This window comes from Bubalus kerabau, chromosome 11, assembly GCF_029407905.1.
Source record: "Bubalus kerabau isolate K-KA32 ecotype Philippines breed swamp buffalo chromosome 11, PCC_UOA_SB_1v2, whole genome shotgun sequence".
NCBI lineage: Eukaryota > Metazoa > Chordata > Mammalia > Artiodactyla > Bovidae > Bubalus > Bubalus kerabau.
The window spans coordinates 13,894,894-13,913,201 of record NC_073634.1 but is presented as its reverse complement, the minus strand read 5'-3'; the positions used below and the strand labels follow the sequence as shown (position 1 = coordinate 13,913,201).

Genomic DNA, 18,308 nt, shown 5'->3' with positions numbered 1-18,308 from the left:
CTTGACCGTATTTCTGCATGTGATTCTCTATTAAACTTAACAAAAACATTCTGTTTTTTAAAACAAATTGTGACGGCTGATCAAAAATGGATACTGTACAATAATATGGAAAGGAAGCGATCATGGGGCAAGCAAAATGAACCACCAACCACACCAAAGTCCGATCTTCATCCAAAGAAGGTGATGTTGTATATATGGTGGGATCGGAAGGGAGTCCTTTACTGTTAGCTGCTTCTCGAAAACCAAACAATTAATTCCAACAAGTGCTGCTCCCAATTAGACCAACTGAAAGCAACACTCGCGGAAAAGTGAGTCAGACTAATTCTGTTGAATCAGTCAACACAAAACACATAATCTTTCATCAGAATAACACAAGACCGCATGTTTCTTTGTTGACCAAGAAAAAACTGTTACAGTTTGGCTGGGAAGTTTTGATTCATCTGCCGTATTCACCAGACATTGCACCTTCAGATTTACATTTATTCTGGTCTTTATAAAATTAATGGAAAATTTCTCAATTCCCTGGAAGACTGTGAAAGGCACCTGAAACAGTTCTTTGCTCAAAAAGATAAAGTTTTGGGAGGATGGAATTATGAAGTTGCCTGGAAAATGGCAGAAGGTCGTGGAACAAAACAGTGAATACACTGTTCAGCGAAGTTCTTAGTGAAAAAGAAAAGCATGTCTTTTATTCTCACTTTAAAACTGAAGGAACTTTTTGGCCAACGCAATACTTCTTTTTCCTCAAATGGTTGATCATACTATATACAGAAGTTTGTAGCTTGTTTTGTTTTGCTTAACAGTATATTGTGAGTATTGTGAATGTTTTCCCATATTGTAAAAGCTATTTGAAATATTTTGTGCTTTGTAATAATTTTATTATAGTCCATAATTTGTTTTCTTATTGGAAATTTAGATTATTTCCAATTAAAGTGTATATATCAAATGCATCTTTGATCCTATTCCTCAAAACATGGTTCTTTAAAATCAGTGGCATCCAATCCGTGATGGACAAAGCCCAAGATTTTCACTTGACTACGAGACCTTCACCCCATCTGTTTCCCCTGCACTCTACTCTCTCCATGAAACCTTGACTCCATTCTTACCAACACTCCCTTTTCCTCCCATCTCCTTTCTACTCCTAACTTCTTCAAGACCCACCTCAAACTTATTCCTTTTGGTCTTCATTGACCTCCTTCCGTCAGAATAACTTTTTTTCATTTCCTATAACTGTGTAGCATTTTGTAGATATGACCCATTGTACTTTTTTTGCATTATTTTTCATCTTTAGAAGTATGGTAGTAATACGTAGTCATTATCTTATATTGAAACCATACATTTGTGCATATAGAATGCCAAGAAGTTCATCTGCACCCTTTATTCCACTCCTTTCCCAGAAGTGACCACTATCATCAGGATTTTATTATGTTTTTGTTTATCTGTATCTCTTTCCAGATCTTGAACACTCTAGGCCAGGGTTCTTTATGTCCAAATGTCTAACAGGAAGCTGGGCCCACAACAGGCCCACAGCCTGTCTGAGGCACTGAGTGCCTAGAGAGTGGTAGAGCTTAGGAGATGTGGGGAGAAGTGATTGTGTGCCTCTGTGGTCAGTAACCTCACTGCTTTCTGTCTTTCCACCGGTACCATTTCTAAGGATTTATGAACAGCTTCCTGAAGTACAGAAAAAGAGAGAAGAAGAAAAGAGGAGATCAGAATATAAGTCATACCGGCTGCGAGCCCAGCTGTATAAAAAGGTCAGTCAGTCCTCGAGCAGGATTGATGAGGTTTACCAGGGGAAAGAGAAATCGAGACCTGTTTGAATTAGCCGAATTTGGAGAGTGAACTTAAGCTAATAAATACATGTACCACCACTGAAATTTAGAAGACAAAAGCTTCTGTAACTAGATTTCAAATCTGAAAATCTAAAAAGGCAAATTTAAAAATGGCTCCTTTCAGGGGCTTCACTAGAGGTCCAGTGTGTTTGAGACTCTGTGCTCCCACTGTAGGGGCACAGGTTCAATCCCTGGTTGGGAACTAAGATCACACATGCTGCATGGTGTGGCCAAAAAAAAAATTTTTTTTAATTTTTTAAAATTATTCAATAGATAAATAAGTCACCTTCCAGACACATTTGGAGTGAAACTTTCATACTTAGGTGTCAGTTTAGATGCCATGCTGGAAATCCCCACATCCTTCAGAATTGTTGGGCTTTCATTTGAGTCCCAAATGGTAGTTTTATGTCCCTTATAGGTAAATCATATACCATTAGAGCTTTTCAGATAAGTTGGAAAATGTCCAAGCGTAGCATACAAGTCGGTAGTTTGGGGACGCGGGGCCTCGACGCCACCACCATTTCCTGCCCATAGCCACAGTAGAATCAATGGTGCTACAAGCCCCAGAACCTCACAGGCCAGGGGCCTTGCTGCCAATTAATTCCTTGAGAAAGCAGATGGACCTGAAGGTCTAGGTCCTTCAGCTGTTCTCATTTCTTTCCCAACCCCCTTGCTTCACCCTCAGAGGACTCTGAAAGTCAGGAACCAAGAGGCGAGTTCGTGCGAGACCCATGTGGGCTTGGAGAGCTGCTCCTGGAGCGCGCGCCGCGGCGCGGGCCGGGCTTCCTCGAGTGGGAGGCGCGGGCGCTGCAGCGCCGCCGGGGTGCGCCCGCGTCCCGAGGCCAGGCTTCTCGGTGCGCGGTGTGTGAACTGACGGGCGGATTAGTCTGTTAGGGTTATATGAATGTAATGTTTCTGTGTAGACAGACTGTAGATGGTCTTTCCTAAACACTTGAGGAAGTATTTTTTTACTATAATTACCATATTTTCTGAAGCTGGGAAAGATAAGGTTTGGGAGAACCACACTGGTCTCTTCAGCACGACTAGGGTGAGGAGCGGCTGTCTGCCTCTGATGGCAAGAATATCTAACTTGTTTCTTCCCTTTCTTTTCTTCCACAGAAAGTGACCAATCAACTCTTGGGGAGAAAAGTTCCTTGGGACTGAAATAAAGAGTATTTTCCTCAGCGCCTTGGAATTATATTTTATCAGCTTGGAGGAACATAATCCTTACTTTTATGAGTCTGGTTTAATAAAACTTGTCGTCCATGTGTAATGTAGAAATAGTTACCTTCTAAAGAGTCTTGGGTAGAATGACTAAGATTATTAATGGTTTATGAGCAGTACTTTCTCCACAGTGGCCTTACCCACAAGGATATTTGTTACAATGATACTACCTTAATTCTAGCCAAGAGTAAGTCCCTTTTTGTATGTGTTTTTATAGAAAATAAATAACTTCTGATTGACTCATAGTAAAGCAAGCAGCAGAAGGTTTTTTATTTTCTGTCTGGAGAGGTGCCAGGAGCTACGCAGTGTTTCCAGGGGTGTGTGGGAGACTTCAGTCTAAAAGTGCCAGTCAAGGGAAATGGGCTGTTAGATAAAATGTGGTCTTTCTTTAGAAATGCCATGTAATGTAGTGAGAGCCCTTTTGTTGATTCTGTGGAGACAGTGTCTGCTTAGGTAGCCATTGTGTAGCCATAGAGACTCGGCAGACACAGCACCTTGGGTCCAGAGCCACATCCTAGCCTCACTCCAACTTCCCTCAGGGCCGCTAGCCTTTAGAGACACAGCTCAGGAGACAACAGTAGCTGGATTTAAATCACGACCTGGTCCTGGCCAGTGAGCTGCAGGTGGTGCCACTTCTAGGTCTAGTCCTGTCCCTGGCTGCCTTCTCCCCTTCAGCAGAGACCTTGGGAACCATGACAGATTGACGGCATCATTGGCCCCAGTCCTTCTCACGTGGATTCTTCTCACATGCCTTCTCCACGCCCTCTTCATATGATTTTGCATTTCCATTCACTGAAAGTGGGGAGGGTCCCCAGCATGACACCTGGACACCAAAGGGGCAACCCAGCCTAAGCTGCTGACCCACAGACTCATGAGCCAAAGAAAAAGGTTTATTATTGTTTTGTGGTAGTTTTTCACGCAACAGTCTGTTGGCATTAGATAAATGGAACAGTAGCAATCCCAAAAGACTGAATGGAACAGAGCCATGCCACCACCAGCGCCTGTGTGAACAAGCAATAAGCTTTTACCCTGCCATCACACTGAGACTTCAGGGGCTGCCGGTTTCTGCAGCAGAGCAGATGCCTCCTGACTAATCTGCTAGAAAACAGATCACAGGCCTCCTCTCTGCTCCAGTGCCTGAGAGACCTGAGCAGAGGGGAGGCAGTAGGTAAATTGAATTTGAGAGATAGACATTAGCCTCCAGCTCGTGGATAAGAAAAACTGGCTCATCTTCTGGAAGCCAAGGCGCTGGTAAAGGGCCAGGGCATAGTGCTGCAGCAAGCTGGTGGTAAGGACCACTTCACCATAGCCCTGGTCTCGTGCAAACGTGAGGACAGTCCTGACCAGGGCTTTGGCTATCCCTTGACCTCGGTGCTCAGGGGCCACACATAGGTGAAGCAGCTCCAACTGCTTCTTCTGCAGGGTGGGCTTAACAGGCAGTGCTCCCACTATGCCCACCACGTGCCCCTTAGACTCAGCCACCCAGAAGCAGGAGCCACTCTCCCTGAAGTAAGATTTAGTGATGTCAGACAAGTCTGTGTGCAGAGACATGACTTTAAACTGCTTCCAGGGGTATTCGGCAAGGAACTTCAGGGCAGCAAGGAGGGCGAGGCTGGCCACGAAGGCCAGGACCCAGGAGCCAGAGACTAGGAATAGGGCAAGGGGTCCCCCAGGCAAGAGCACAAGGGTTTGGGGCAGCTTCAGGATGTGGCGGAAGGTGGTAGGAATGTGCTCAGCCATCACCTTAGAGAACAAGTCTGTGACCCATTTGTGGTCATTTTCCTGGTATTTGCGGATGTGATAAGGAGCCATAGAAGACTTCTGGTTGTCTGGATCTCGAAGTTCAAGAGAGACCTGAAAGTGAAAGTGAAGTCGCTCAGTCGTGTCCGACTCTGTGGCCCCATGGACTGTAGCCTATCGGTCCTCTGTCCATGGGATTCTCCAGGCAAGAATACTGGAGTGGGTTGCCATTTCCTTCTCCAAGGGATCTTCCCAACCCAGGGATCAAACCCAGGTCTCCCGCATTGCAGGCAGATACTTTACCATCTGAGCCACCAGGAAAGACCTAGGTGCCCCCTTATGCTTGCCCAGCAGCCCTGGGGAAGAAAGAGGAAGCCATGTGAGTGGCCCACTTACCAGAACCAGGAAGACCCTGCTCAAAGATGTGTCTCTGCTTCTACCCAAGAGGAAGTAGGCCACAGCCACTGGGAGAAGGTGAGGAGTCCGAAAGACCTGCATTTGATCATGGCTTCATGCATGACCTTGGGCATGTTATATAATCCCTAAGAATCTGCCTTCTGAAGTTATTCAGAGGGTTTAATGAAATAGCATAAAGTTCTGATTGCAAAGTGCCCTCCCGTCTTTCCCCGTTCCCTAGCCCTCGTCTGTTTCTCCATACATTGGCGCTCCCTGCAGCAGCCACGCATGCGTCCTCCTCTTGGTCCCTCTCTCAGGGCCCATACACTGAGGGAAGCCTGTGTTTCCAAGTACAAAGACTTGGAAACAGCAAATGTTCCTTCCCCCTTGATTGCAGATTCTCAGGCTGCTGAGGGGGCATAAGGCGTAACACCAAAAGCGGTCCAGCCTTGAAGGCCGGGCGAGTCCGGAGCTCCGGGCCACACCTGAGAGCAGTCCTTCCACCCATGTCCTCTCACCTGCTGTCACAAGAGCCTGGAGTGTCCAGGGCAGCCTCTGCCTGCCTCTGTCCTCAGCATCCGACTGGCATCCAGGAGAGACTGCAGGGCCTGTCCTACTTCTGGGGCCCAGGTCCTGGATGGCACCTCATTGGCTGGCTTCTGAATATTTGTTAATCATAAAGCCCAAGCTCAAGGGGCTGGGCCATGATAGAGCACGAAGCCCATTCTTGGTTCTCTGAACTCTGGGGAATTAGCCTGGAGGGGTCACGCAGGGTTTGGAACAGCTCAGGGGTCCTTGCCCTTGTGGCTGGCCTACACCCCCAACCATGGCAGTTCACCTGGCACCTTGGTGCTCTCTGATGTTCATGCTTGGCCCCACATACACCTGCTATGACCCTGGAGCATTCGCCCCTCACCCTGCGCTCTGTCATCACAGGCCAGAGTCCAGTTCCGCTGGCTCAGTACATAAGGTCCTTCACAGCTGGGTGAGCGCAGCAGGGCCCTGGCCATGCAGGGCATATCATCCAATTTACGAAGTTTGGGCTCTGTTCTAAGAACACCAGGAGCCCGCTGCTGTTCTTTTAGCTGGGGCGTAACATAACCAGAGGTAGCGGTGAGTTGTGTGATATGTGTGTGTGATTCTGGTGACCTGTGGAAAATGGACTGAAAGGACCCGGAATGGAAGTCTATATCCCCCTGCCCCCCAGAGGCTAGTGCAGCGGTCCAAGCAGAAGGGCCTCTGGATACAGATACGCAGGTGCTCACTTTACAAGATCACCTTGTCAAGGAAGGCTTGTGGGAACTAAAATCCACGAGCCCTGGCACAGAGCTGAGTCTGGCCAAAGGAAAAGGCATCTTTTTCTTATTTTGCTCAAAGGTGTCACTGCCCAGTGAACTGTGTGTCCAGCAGGCTGTGTCAGTGTTGAGGGGGTGCCTTGTTCTTTGTTCACAAAGGAGCCATCTAGGCTAGTGGGGATCCTACAAGAGAAAGCAGTAACTTGGACCTGAATGGGGCCATGGATGGAAACTGGCCCTCTTGGAAGTATCTTTGGGGAACAGAAATGACAAGTTAATGCTAATCTGAGGATGAAGAAGGGGTCAGAGATGACAGCTAGATTTCTGGCAAGAGCAACTAGGAGGATGCTCCAGAGACCAGACTTGTGAAAGAGATCACCGCAAAGGTGCCATTTATAACATTTCAACGTTAAGCAAAATTTGAACAAGGAACCAAAAGAGAATAGAAGGCTCCAGAGTATAGCTGAGTAACCCTTATGAGTCTCTAATATTAACCAATCAGAACCTAGTGGTCAAGGTGAGGGACCAGAAGTCCTGTCTGTCCCCGCCCTCTCTTTCCTGTATTCTCACCAACTTCTGTGGCTTCCTCAACCCAGTGACCTTGGTTTACATTTAGGCTTTTTAACCTTCCTCAGAGTCATCAATGATGACCATGAGGATTTATTGACATGAAAAATAATTGTCAGAATACAATTGTCAAGCTATAAAAGATGATAAAACTATGTTTTCATTCTTTTTTGAAAAAATATAACTAATAATTTACATTCACAAGCATGCAGAAAGAAAAGTCTTGAATGGTTACATCAAACATTGGCAGTATTTATGTCTGGGTAGAGGAATTATGGGTAATTCTCTGTGTAAGAGATACAGGTCTGGAAACCAGCACATTGCAGGCTCTTGACCCTGCTTTCAAATGAAGAAACAGGCCTGGGAATCTACCTGTCTCTGCCTCAGCCAACTCCTTTTTTAAAAAAATTTATTGAATCACAGTGTGTTAATTTCTGCTGCACAGCAAAGTGACTCAGTTACACATATATACATTCTTTCCTTATTCCCCATTATGGTTCCTCACCGGATATTGAATATAGTTCCCTGTGCTATACGTAGGACCTTGTTGTTTATCCATTCTGTGTATAATAACTTGCACCTGCTAATTCCAAATCCCCACTCCCTCCCTCTCCCACATAGCAACCACAGTTCATTCTCTAAGTCTGATTCTGTTTCTGTTCTGTGGATGAGTTCATCTGTGTCCTATTTTAGATTCCACATACAAGCGGTCTCATATGGTATTTATCCTTCTCTGACTTTCTTCACTTGGCATGATATTCTCTAGGTCTATTTATATTGCTGCAAATGTATTTCAGCCAACTCTTGAGAGTCAGTCTAAACAGACCCATCGAAGATTGTGAATTCCTGAAGGTAAGGCAGGTGTGTTATTCTAGTATTTTCAATTAACCATTCAAATTTGTACAACTCAGTGGTACTTAGTACATTCACAATGTTGTATAACCACCACTTCTGTCTTGTTCTGAAGCATTTTCATCACCCCAGAATGAAACCCCTTAGTCAGTGGGTAGTCCCTCCATTTCCACCCCTCTTGCACCCCTGGCAACCACTAGCCTGCTGTCTCTTTGGACTTACCTATTCTGGATGTTTCATTTAAATGGAATCACACAATATGTGAACTTTTATCTTTAGCTTCTTTCACTTTGGTTCTCAAAGTTCACCCATGTCCTAGCAGGCATCAGTGCTTCATTGCTTTTTATGGCTGAATAATGTTCCATGGAAAGGATAGACCGCATTTGTTTATCCAGTCATCCCCTGATGGACACTTGCTTCCACATTCTGGCTGTTGTGAACAGTGTTGCTATGAGTATTCTGCACAAGTGGCGGTTTCAACACGTGTTTTCAGCTCCTTTGGTTTATATCCAGGGGTGGAGCCACTGGGTCATATGGTAACTCCATTTTAACAGCTTGAGGCGCTGCCAAACTGCTGTCCTAAGTTTTACTCTCCCAGCAGCAGTGAGTCTTATTCTACTGTATGCCTCAGTGTTATGCCCGGTACATACAGACAGCTGTTACTTTCTGAGATATTAGATACCTGGCTCTGTGAGAAAGCACTTTTCCTGTGCTGTACTATTTGACATTCACAACCATCTAAGAGCTAAGGCTCATATTGCTTCCATTTTACAAATGTGAAACCGAGGCTCACAAGCCTGAGATCTCCTATCCATGAGAGTGGCACCCAAGCCTTGGCAGTTTTGACTCGAAGGCCTGAACATTTTGCTTTTTCAGTACCACATGCTGACCCCAAAAGACAGGTATCTGACAAGTGTTTGAATTATTAATTAGTATAAAGCAGTGTATGCCAACAGCTGTCTGCTGGGAGGCAAGATTCACCCCTAAGCCTCATCACGCCCCTATGTTCGGGCCATACTTGACCCAGATCCAGTATGTGACTAAGGTTTAAGGTCCAGCTCAGTGCTACCTCCTCCATCAAGATTTCGGACCCATGACAACCAGATGGATCTTGTATCTGCTCCCTCCTTTGAAGACTTTGCACTTCTCATCCAGCACTTATATTGCTGTTAATGTGTTACTTGCTAAAAACTGTTAACTTATTAACAGTTAAACAGTTACTAGTGACCTCATAAATTATTTTATTTTTATATTATCCATAGGAACCTGATTATAATAGGTAGTTATATTTTTGAAATCACTGTTATTCCCAGAGTTGTGGGACTTGAGAGCAGCATGTCAATGAAATCCTATGCTTGCATTTATGAAGAACACTTGCCTGTTAGACCAGCTAAGCCCAGAATTGGGTCAATGAACTGGAAGTCAGACAATCAAGTGGTGTCGTGTTTTGGAAGTCTCAGAAAGAGGAGGAAAATGTCCTGGAAAGAACATCATCTCCCCTGATCTCTCATCGGTTCCCAGTAAGCCAGCCTCAGGTCAGTGCCCTGGATTCCCACTGAGCACTCGTAACTTAAAGGGCATGAGTGAGAGGAAGTAACAGCAAATTGTTTCAAGAGGAAAGAAAGTGGTCCGATAGGTCACTCCTTGGCAAGATGTTCAGAAATACTGGAACAATGATCCAGCTCTATAGAAATACTGCTAATCTAACCTTTTAACGAAAGGGAGGCATTATCAGGCCCCAGCACTCAAACTAGGATAACCCAAGCTCATTTTATACAGATCACCAAAGGGCCTAATTATGAAAGCGTGGGTGGGTAAAGGGGAACCAGGTATGTTAATGCTCAAGAGGCCTGAAGTGAGGCAGGAGGGTGATAGTGATGGCTGTGTGGAGCCATTAGGAGCACAGATCAGGGGTCACCTGGAGTTTTAATCCTGGCTACAGGCACTTTGAGCTTTAGGGCAGCTTTGACTTCTCCCTAAGCGTCAGGAGAAAAGACGCCTTCATATTGGAGAAGTCTGGGGTACCACCTTAACGAAGCGACCAAACTGTATCACCAGTGATGAGGCCAGGTGACGTTATGTGCCTCCCAGTGATGTAAAATTGGAAGGACACAAAATCTACGTATCATTTTCCAAAATATTTAAACTGACTTGAATCACGAACAAACTCATTCTGAAATTCTGAAAGACATCTGGGGTACTCTTCAAAAAATGTCAACATCACCTTTAAAAAAAAAATAGTTCTAGATTAAAGGAGTCTTTAAAAGAGACATGACTGTTGATATGACAGAAACCAACAAAATTCTGTAAAGCAATTCTCCTTCAATTAAAAAATAATTGAGAGAGACATGACAACTAAATACAATGGGGGATGAAGTGCCCCCAAGGGCTGCAGTTTACTTTCAAATATTTCAGAAAAGAAGTGTTTGCCCACGCAGAGAAAAGACCAAGAACAAGCAAACTTAGCAAAACATTAACATACGGCCTGCAAGCTACTCTATCTTGACTGACACAACCATATTTTAAGACAAAATATGAAAAAAAAAATCCCAAACCATTTATAAGACATGACTTTTAGCTGTGTGACCTTGCGCACATTATTATTTGTACAACCTTCTAATGGGAGTAACCTACTTCATATGATGCTGTGATAATTAAGTGAATTTTTGCATACAAAACTTGGAACCAGGAGGCTTGGAACGGTGATGCTGGAGTAGCCAGAATTAAGTGCAAGCGTGTGAGTTGATGGATACACAGTCATTTAGATAAGAACCTAGTATATTGTAGACAGTCAATAAATGTTTGCAATTATTCAAATTATATAAAAATAAAATATATTTGGACAGAAACAAAAGACAACAACAACAATAACCGTGATTATCTTTTAAAATATGAAAAGGTAGGACCAGGAGTGGTTTTTTTTTTTCCTTTGTTACCATTCTGTGTTTTAAAACTTTCTACAACATAATAGATTTTATGATCTAGGAAAAACAATGAATGTTTTGTATAAAAGCTGAAAATTTTTTAATATTTCTGTCATTTCACAAAACATCTTTTGTTGACATTCTACAAATGATACCATCCAATAATGTTCCAATACTTTCTTCTTGTGAAGATAGTTTATATACCTGTAAGCATAAAAGACAGATTACGACATGCTGACATATTCATGCACTACTAATTTCCATTATACAAATACATATATGTGACCTAATTTATTACTCAATTATTGGGATAATGGGATGGAATCACAATGTGATTAAGGTATGCAAAGTAGACAGCAACTCATCACTTATGTCAAAAGTTTCAACTGCAGTTATAGTGATAACTCGCTCAACATCAAAACATTTGTACCAATTTTAAAAGCACACATCTAGACATTAACTTCATACTATATTTTATATTTCAAATGTAAGCTTGATATCTAAAGTTATCTATTCTTTTTAAAAGAATGTCTTTACCAACTAAGTTTCTAATTATATCTTACATAAATCTGCATTTCTTTGCATGTCTAATCATTTTTCAGTTCAGCCGCTCAGTCGTGTCCGACTCTTTGCGACCCCATGAATCGCAGCACGCCAGGCCTCCCTGTCCATCACCAACTCCCGGAGTTCACCCAAACTCACGTCCATCGAGTCAGTGATGCCATCCAGCCATCTCATCCTCTGTCGTCCCCTTCTCCTCCTGCCCCCAATCCCTCCCAGCATCAGACTCTTATTAACCTTTCTTAAAAGTTAAAACAATATAGAAGCATTGGTGATCAATAAGCAAACAGTATTATTCCACATCTATCATGCTCTTTCTAAAAATACGGGTTTACAAACCTTTTTGACTTCTGTAATATTTGTTATTTCAGGGAGATTTTTCAGAGGAACCTGATGACCTTCTACCTGAGATATTAGGTGTTCTTGATTTATTTGTTTTTCACCCTCTTCAATATAAGCAACCAGAATTGAAGTATCATTTGCTGAGATACCAAATTTTTTCAAGGCCTCTGAAATCTAACGGGTGAAAAAGACAATAAAATCAGTAGTCTCAACATCTGAAACCTCTCCCCATTTGCAGCCTTTCCTGGTCAGATTCTCATTTTTCATATCCTAGCGGTTCTCTCTGCCTACAGTCTTGCAATGTCCCTTCCTAATCTCTACCACCTCTGCCTCTGGAGTACTCCCTGCTCAAAGCTGCACCTCATTGCCATAGAATCAAGCCTGGACTTTGACTGGATGCACCAATGCCCCTCCCCTGGACCCAGTGACTCTCACCACGCCCTCCTGCCCTCCAGCCAGTGGGGCCGTGGGGCTCCCATCCTTTCTTACTTTTCTTGCCTGTGCCTGCACTTTGTCCTCCTCCTGGACTGCCTTCATCTTTCAAGGGTCCAGCTCAAATGTCACTCCTTTAGCACTTTCCTCCTTATAGAATGAATTGCTTCTTTGTTCCCACAGATTTGCATTATTATTCCATTATATCAATTATCTTAGGGCACTTGAACTTTGTCTTGTTCATCTGCCTTTCTTGGGAACATTTCTGACCCTAGACTGGAACAGGGACAAGCTCAACACATGTTTATGAACTGCAGTCTCTTGAGTTATTTCAGCGATCTCAAAGAAACAATTACCCAGTAATTTTCCCCAAGATACTGGGGAATTCTATTACTACACATTTTATAGATTTTTCAAACATCTGTATTTTAAACCATGCCACAGGTTTCCTAACCTTTCTCTCCATGGCAGTACTTGATTGTGTTTAGTAGTAGTAATAATTAAACTTCGTCAGCAAAATTAGTTGTTTTTTTTTTTAAATATGTGCAGGTGGAATGTTTTTAACTCAAACACTTTGATTACTATCAGTATCTCAAACACAAACTCTTCCTGTGTACCGCGTGTATGAGCATGTGTTAAGAGCTAGTCTAGGTACCAGCAGCCTTCTGGTATATGGAAAAGGCGTGGTTCTATCCTCAAAGAATGTATAGGGAGAACGAAAGACGTGCATGGTAACACACAAATACCCACGCCTAATTTTTTATCATGAGATTTAAACAGCATTTTCCTGACTCTGTATGTCAGGAAGGACAAATAAAACTATCCTCACTTAATTTAGCTAAACTTCATGTGAGTGACTCCAAAGCTTACTTGTCTGGTAGGAGGCAATGCTAAACCGCAACGCTCTGTCCAGGACTCACTCTTCACTGTTATTTTGGTTTGTTACCAGCAACAGGCTCCAACCCAACACTGAGTCACACACAGGCTACCATGACAAGGTCAACAGATATAAAGAAAGTATATATTCCATATTAATTACATTGTTATTTGGGGAAAGATTGAAAATAACTTCAGTAGATAGAGTCCTTGTCTTCATTTTCCCCAGTTTGTAGAGGTGAACTGCTTTGTTTGCGGCCATAATTATCTGAAATGGATCAACAATCTACCAAAGAGAACAGAAAAAATTACATACAAAGAATCTGGAGTACTCTGAAGAATAATGCCCTGTACCCTCCAGTGTCAGGCTGTTTTACTTCATCACAATTTCTATATTTTCAAAATTGCCAAAATCTCAAGGGCCTAGGTGCTTAGAAAAATCACAGAATTTTACAGCTGCAGGCAATTAAGACACAAAAAGTTTTAAAACAACTTATTGAGGACCATTATTATGGGAAAGGCCATATACTCAACATTTAAACTTTATTTTCTATTCTACTCAAAATTACCCTATTTGATATCTTCTATTATTTTCATGTGCAATAAATGAGGAAACCAAGGCAAAGAATGGATTGGAATTTCAGCTCTGCCACTTACCACCAAGGGAACCTGGGCAAATTCCTTAGCATTTTATCTTTTAGAAGCAGATAATCATCTCACAACTTCATAGAGTTGTTGTAAAGATTAAGTGAGTTAGCAGTATATACAAAGAACTCAAATAAGCACTGTATAAAGGCTGGCTACCACATGCTCAAAGTTGTAATAAATGGCATAACTGGGATTTAAGTCCTGGTGATTCTACCACTGTGCAATGCCTCCTTTACAGAGATTTTCTAGGTCACACAAGAAGATGGATATCTAGGCATCAGCCATCATATCAGAGGGAGACCACCTTTCATGTCTCCTAGGGCGGGGCTCAGCACCTGGCTTCTGCTGCCACTAAGTCGCTTCAGTCGTGTCCGACTCTGTGTGACCCCATAGACGGCAGCCCACCAGGCTCCCCCATCCCTGGGATTCTCCAGGGAAGAACACTGGAGTGGGCTGCCATTTCCTTCTCCAATGCATGAAAGTGAAAAGTGAAAGTGAAGTCGCCCAGTCGTGTCTGACCCTCAGTGAGCCCATGGACTGCAGCCTTCCAGGCTCCTCCGTCCATGGGATTTTCCAGGCAAGAGTACTGGAGTGGGGTGCTATTGCCTTCTCCGACTTGGCTTCTACTCACTGTTAAATTGAAGGCTGGCCAAATCTGAATCCACTCTACAGGTCAGACAAGTCCTTTTACTTGAAGATAACGATTTTGGGCTAACCCATAACATCATGAAAAATCATCAGATTCTTAAACTCCCCATAAAGCTCACTCATTGCCATGAGTACTTACCATTGTAGGGTTTATTAATGAGCCATCAATGGCACCTTCCATGGCCTTTTTTCTCAAGGCCGCAGCATTTTTTACATCTTTAAATAACAGAAGGGTCACCCTGTATTCAGGAAATAGGTCCAGCTGATGTGTTAACTGCATTGCATAGATAAGCAGGATGCTACTGCACAAGACCAAAAGACCAAAAGTTAACAACTGTAAGTCACTAACAAATATCCTTGCTCACAATTAAAGTATTATAACTTTAATAATACAATGTAGAACTGTTAAACTTGAAAAATCCACCCCAAAACATCTGGCAGCCTCATGACAGACTGTCTTCCTAACTCTGCTAAGCTGTTTTAGCTTCCTTCCTGGGAAAGGATCAAGGGCAACACGAGGTCCCCTAGTTGTACAGATAAAGCAGGCTCTGGATGAGGGGGAGCTTCTCAACAAACAACTAGGAGCAGGATACCAAACACTTTTTAGACCACAGGTTACTTACAGCATTAAGAAAACCTCACTCCAACTTAGTATTTTTAGCTTTCTAATCTCACCATTTTATTTATATTTTGGCAGCATCTAGACATAAATATAAGGCAGAAAACAATCTTATGGAAGAAAGTATGACACAACTCAAAGATATTCATTACATACATGGGAATTTAAGCCCAGAGGGTACAATTCTTAAATAGTAACACCCTTTAAAGACATAAATTTAACAAGGAAAGAACAAGATATATACAAAAACAAAAGCAGAATAAACAACAAATAACTGGAGAGACATAATCTATCTTTGAATGAAAAAACTAAGCACTGCAAAAATATAATCTTTAAAACAATTTCAATTCAAGTCTCAGAGAGATATTTAGGTGGAGCAATTTTATATAGGTTCACTTTATCCTTTTACCTAGGAAGTTTTATCTCCACCATTTTTCTGAAGGAATACATTGGCAATCTGAAGATTTATGTAATAAGATGTTTTTCTTATCATCCTAAGAGTAAAAGGTTGAAAACCTACCTAACTAGTATTAGGCCCAACTACAGTGGCTTTCCTGATCAACCACTAAAAACTGTAGTCTTGAAGAGTAGCTAAGGATGTGTAAATACAGTAATAAATAACATTAAGTGCTTAACATCTGATTGGAAAATAAAACACAAAATGTGCATAATATGTGGGTTTTTAAAAATGTACACAAAAAGAAAACTACTGAAAAAAACAACAAAAGGTTATCTTTGATTTGCTGGAATTACATCTGATTTTTTCTGTTACAATCTGGAAAAATAAAATTGTGAATAATGTCTTGGCACAACAGGGCTACACAATTTTTATTATGGCCATCCTGGGTAGCAGAATTACAGATAATTTTGTTTTCTAGAAAAAATATTTTTGCATGTTCTTAATTTTCTACAGTGAGCACACAAAAGATAATGAGTACATATAACCAGGGAGGAAACAATTTTTTTGTGGTTTTTGTTTTTACAGTAGGGGGAAAAGGGCGCCTATCAAACGTCAAAAATGGTTTTGGTTTGCCTGTTAGGCTGCAATCCATGGGGTCGCTAAGAGTCGGACACGACTGAGCGACTTCACTTTCACTTTTCACTTTCATGCATTGGAGAAGGAAATGGCAACCCACTCCAGTGTTCTTGCCTGGAGAATCCCAGGGACGGGGGAGCCTGGTGGGCTGCCGTCTATGGGGTCGCACGGAGTCGGACACGACTGAAGTGACTTAGCATAGCATAGCATATAATTCACTCACTTAGGTCATAAACTTCGAACCATCGCTGGATACTTACCTCCCACTCAAATCCCATATCTTATGCAAAACTCTTCTCAACTTTTAAGTATCCTTTTAAAGGGTCCAATTCTCTTCCATACCTACTCTGCCACCGCCGTTGGCCACCTTCTCTCCTCAACATCGGTGACCTCCTAGAAGAGGTCGCCTCACAATTCCTTCCCTCCTATCATCCAGCCTCCACCCGAGAGTCAAAGTGATCTTTTCAAAATGTACACCAAATATTGCCCTGCTATAAAGTCCCTTTATGTCACGGGGTCCCAAACTCTGTGATCTGAGACCTTCCTCTCTCTTCCGCTTCCTAGCTCACCCCTGCAGACCGCGCTCATTTCCCTACCGCCGCACTGGCCCTTCCAGCTTGTCACCACCCCCAGTCCCTACCCAGCACGCCCCCTCGGACAGGCAGTTACTCTGAATTAATCCTCCCTCCCTTCGACTGGCCAGTAAGAGCCCATTTACCAGCGCTCCCAGGACCCCAGGACCAGTGTCCTATTCTACGACCTCCTCTGTTACAACTTTGGTGAGTCTCAGGCTCATCAGAATGCTGTATCGTCCGCCCTCGAAGGGAGGCTGAGCCGATCACTGCCGGGCTGCATCCCAGGACCCGACCTTGGCAAACGCTCGATAAACGAGGGCGCCGAGAATCACAGGTATCATCTGGAAAATCACTGGTCTCCAGTTACCGCCCGACCCGGCCAGGGCTGTGGTGCCGGGAGTACTCACCGTCGCGTCCCTGTCCGTCTCGTAAGATCTTCCCCCACGGAAACAAAGCCCTCAACTTCCGGGAGATCGGCCGCAGCTGCGCTCCTTCCTCGCCCTCCCAGACCCTGCAGCGTCTTTTCAGGTCGGGGTCGGAGGAAGGTTCTCGGCTACCTCCTTACACAGAGTGTTTCGCCGGCATGAGTCGCGTCTGCTGACCCGAAGGGGAGCAGTGGCTCGGTCCTCCACTTCCGATGAGAGTGGCGGCGAGGCTCCTCCGGCCGGGCCGGAAGCTTGAGTGTGGGTCTTCGCCGCCTCCTTAAGCCGCTTAGCCTTGAACGAGACATCGTGTTTCATCCTATGCGAAGAAAAGTAATGGCTCCGATGAGCTCTACATGTCTCCGCTGCTCGAGATTCCACAGTTCTTTTTCGAGGCAAGCAGGACTTAGTTTTTTCTTGTTCTGGGCGAGGTCCACTTGGCCAGGATCTGGAGCCGAAAGCGCTCGGCGATCTGCCTAGGGTACTTGAGAGAAGTGACAGTACAACCCCTTCATCCAGCAGGCTCACAGGTTTGATTGCCATCCCTGAGTGTATCAGCCTCCGAAAGACGAGGTCATCCGCTAAATGGATGTTTTTTTCCATATTATTCTAACATGTTATTCTTCCATGTTTTTTATGCTTGGGGGCTCATCTGGGTCAATACTTTTCTTTAAACAAAAAGACAGGTAAATAATAAATAGGATAGATATGTGCTATGGAGAAAAAACTAGAGAATAGGGGGTAATGTCAGGCCATGAGTATTACTATTTAAAATAGGAAGGTTAAGAAAGATCTCACCAAAAAGGGCCATTTGTGACTGGAGGAGGTCTGGAGGCAGGTTCTGTGTGTATCTGAAGAGCAGCAATTCCAGGGAACAGAGAGAGTTAAAAGACTCAGAACAGATATGGCCTCATTTAAGAAAGAGCAAAGAGAACCGTGTGGCTTGAGCCCAGTGGGAATATATATGAAATTATTCTGAGGAAAGACTGGTATCCAGATTATATAACCAACTCCAATTCGAAAATAGTAAGAGACACAACCTGATTAAGGATAGATGACACAATTGAACACATTTTAGGAAAGATACATGAAAGGCCAATAAAAGCATGAAAAGATGCTCATCATTAGTCATCAGGGAAATAGATACAAATTAAAAACATGAGTTATTACTACATACCCATAAGAATGCTAAAATTTGAAAGACCTTAAAAATTTTAAATATCAAGTGTCGTCAAACATCAGAACTGGAACCTTCACATATTGCTAGTCGGAGTATAAAATAAAAATAGTGTAACCACTTTGGAAAAGAGTTTGGCAGTTTC

The 18,308-nt window shown here is 43.2% G+C and overlaps 3 protein-coding genes across 15 annotated transcripts in view; 1 reads left to right on the top strand and 2 right to left on the bottom strand.

Annotated features, from left to right (window-relative positions):
- ALMS1 (ALMS1 centrosome and basal body associated protein) overlaps nt 1-3,303 on the top strand; it is a 189,094-nt gene extending 185,791 nt beyond the window's left edge. For all 6 annotated transcript variants that reach the window (XM_055539647.1, XM_055539646.1, XM_055539645.1 and 3 more), the window contains 2 exons: nt 1,652-1,751; nt 2,949-3,303. In XM_055539647.1, coding sequence (XP_055395622.1) covers nt 1,652-1,751; nt 2,949-2,993 — 145 coding nt within the window. In that variant the 3' untranslated portion in view covers nt 2,994-3,303. The remainder of the gene's footprint in view (nt 1-1,651; nt 1,752-2,948) is intronic.
- An 860-nt stretch (nt 3,304-4,163) lies between these two features.
- NAT8 (N-acetyltransferase 8 (putative)) lies at nt 4,164-4,865 on the bottom strand. Its single transcript, XM_055539273.1, has one exon. The coding sequence runs from the start codon at nt 4,863-4,865 to the stop codon at nt 4,164-4,166; it is 702 nt and encodes a 233-aa protein (XP_055395248.1).
- A 5,976-nt stretch (nt 4,866-10,841) lies between these two features.
- Nucleotides 10,842-17,172, bottom strand: TPRKB (TP53RK binding protein). Of its 8 annotated transcripts, none has more exons than XM_055539639.1 (5): nt 16,972-17,172; nt 14,474-14,633; nt 13,202-13,324; nt 11,728-11,904; nt 10,842-11,031 (listed from the first exon to the last, which is right to left on the bottom strand). In XM_055539639.1, the coding sequence occupies exons 2-5, from the start codon at nt 14,612-14,614 to the stop codon at nt 10,945-10,947; spliced, it is 528 nt and encodes a 175-aa protein (XP_055395614.1). In that variant the 5' UTR covers nt 14,615-14,633; nt 16,972-17,172; the 3' UTR covers nt 10,842-10,944. The 8 variants fall into 8 exon arrangements, with proteins under 8 accessions (XP_055395614.1, XP_055395610.1, XP_055395612.1 ...); XM_055539635.1 differs by having other exon boundaries at nt 14,474-14,636; nt 16,972-17,171; XM_055539637.1 differs by having other exon boundaries at nt 14,474-14,636; nt 16,858-16,987.
- Between the last annotated feature and the right edge of the window lie 1,136 nt (nt 17,173-18,308).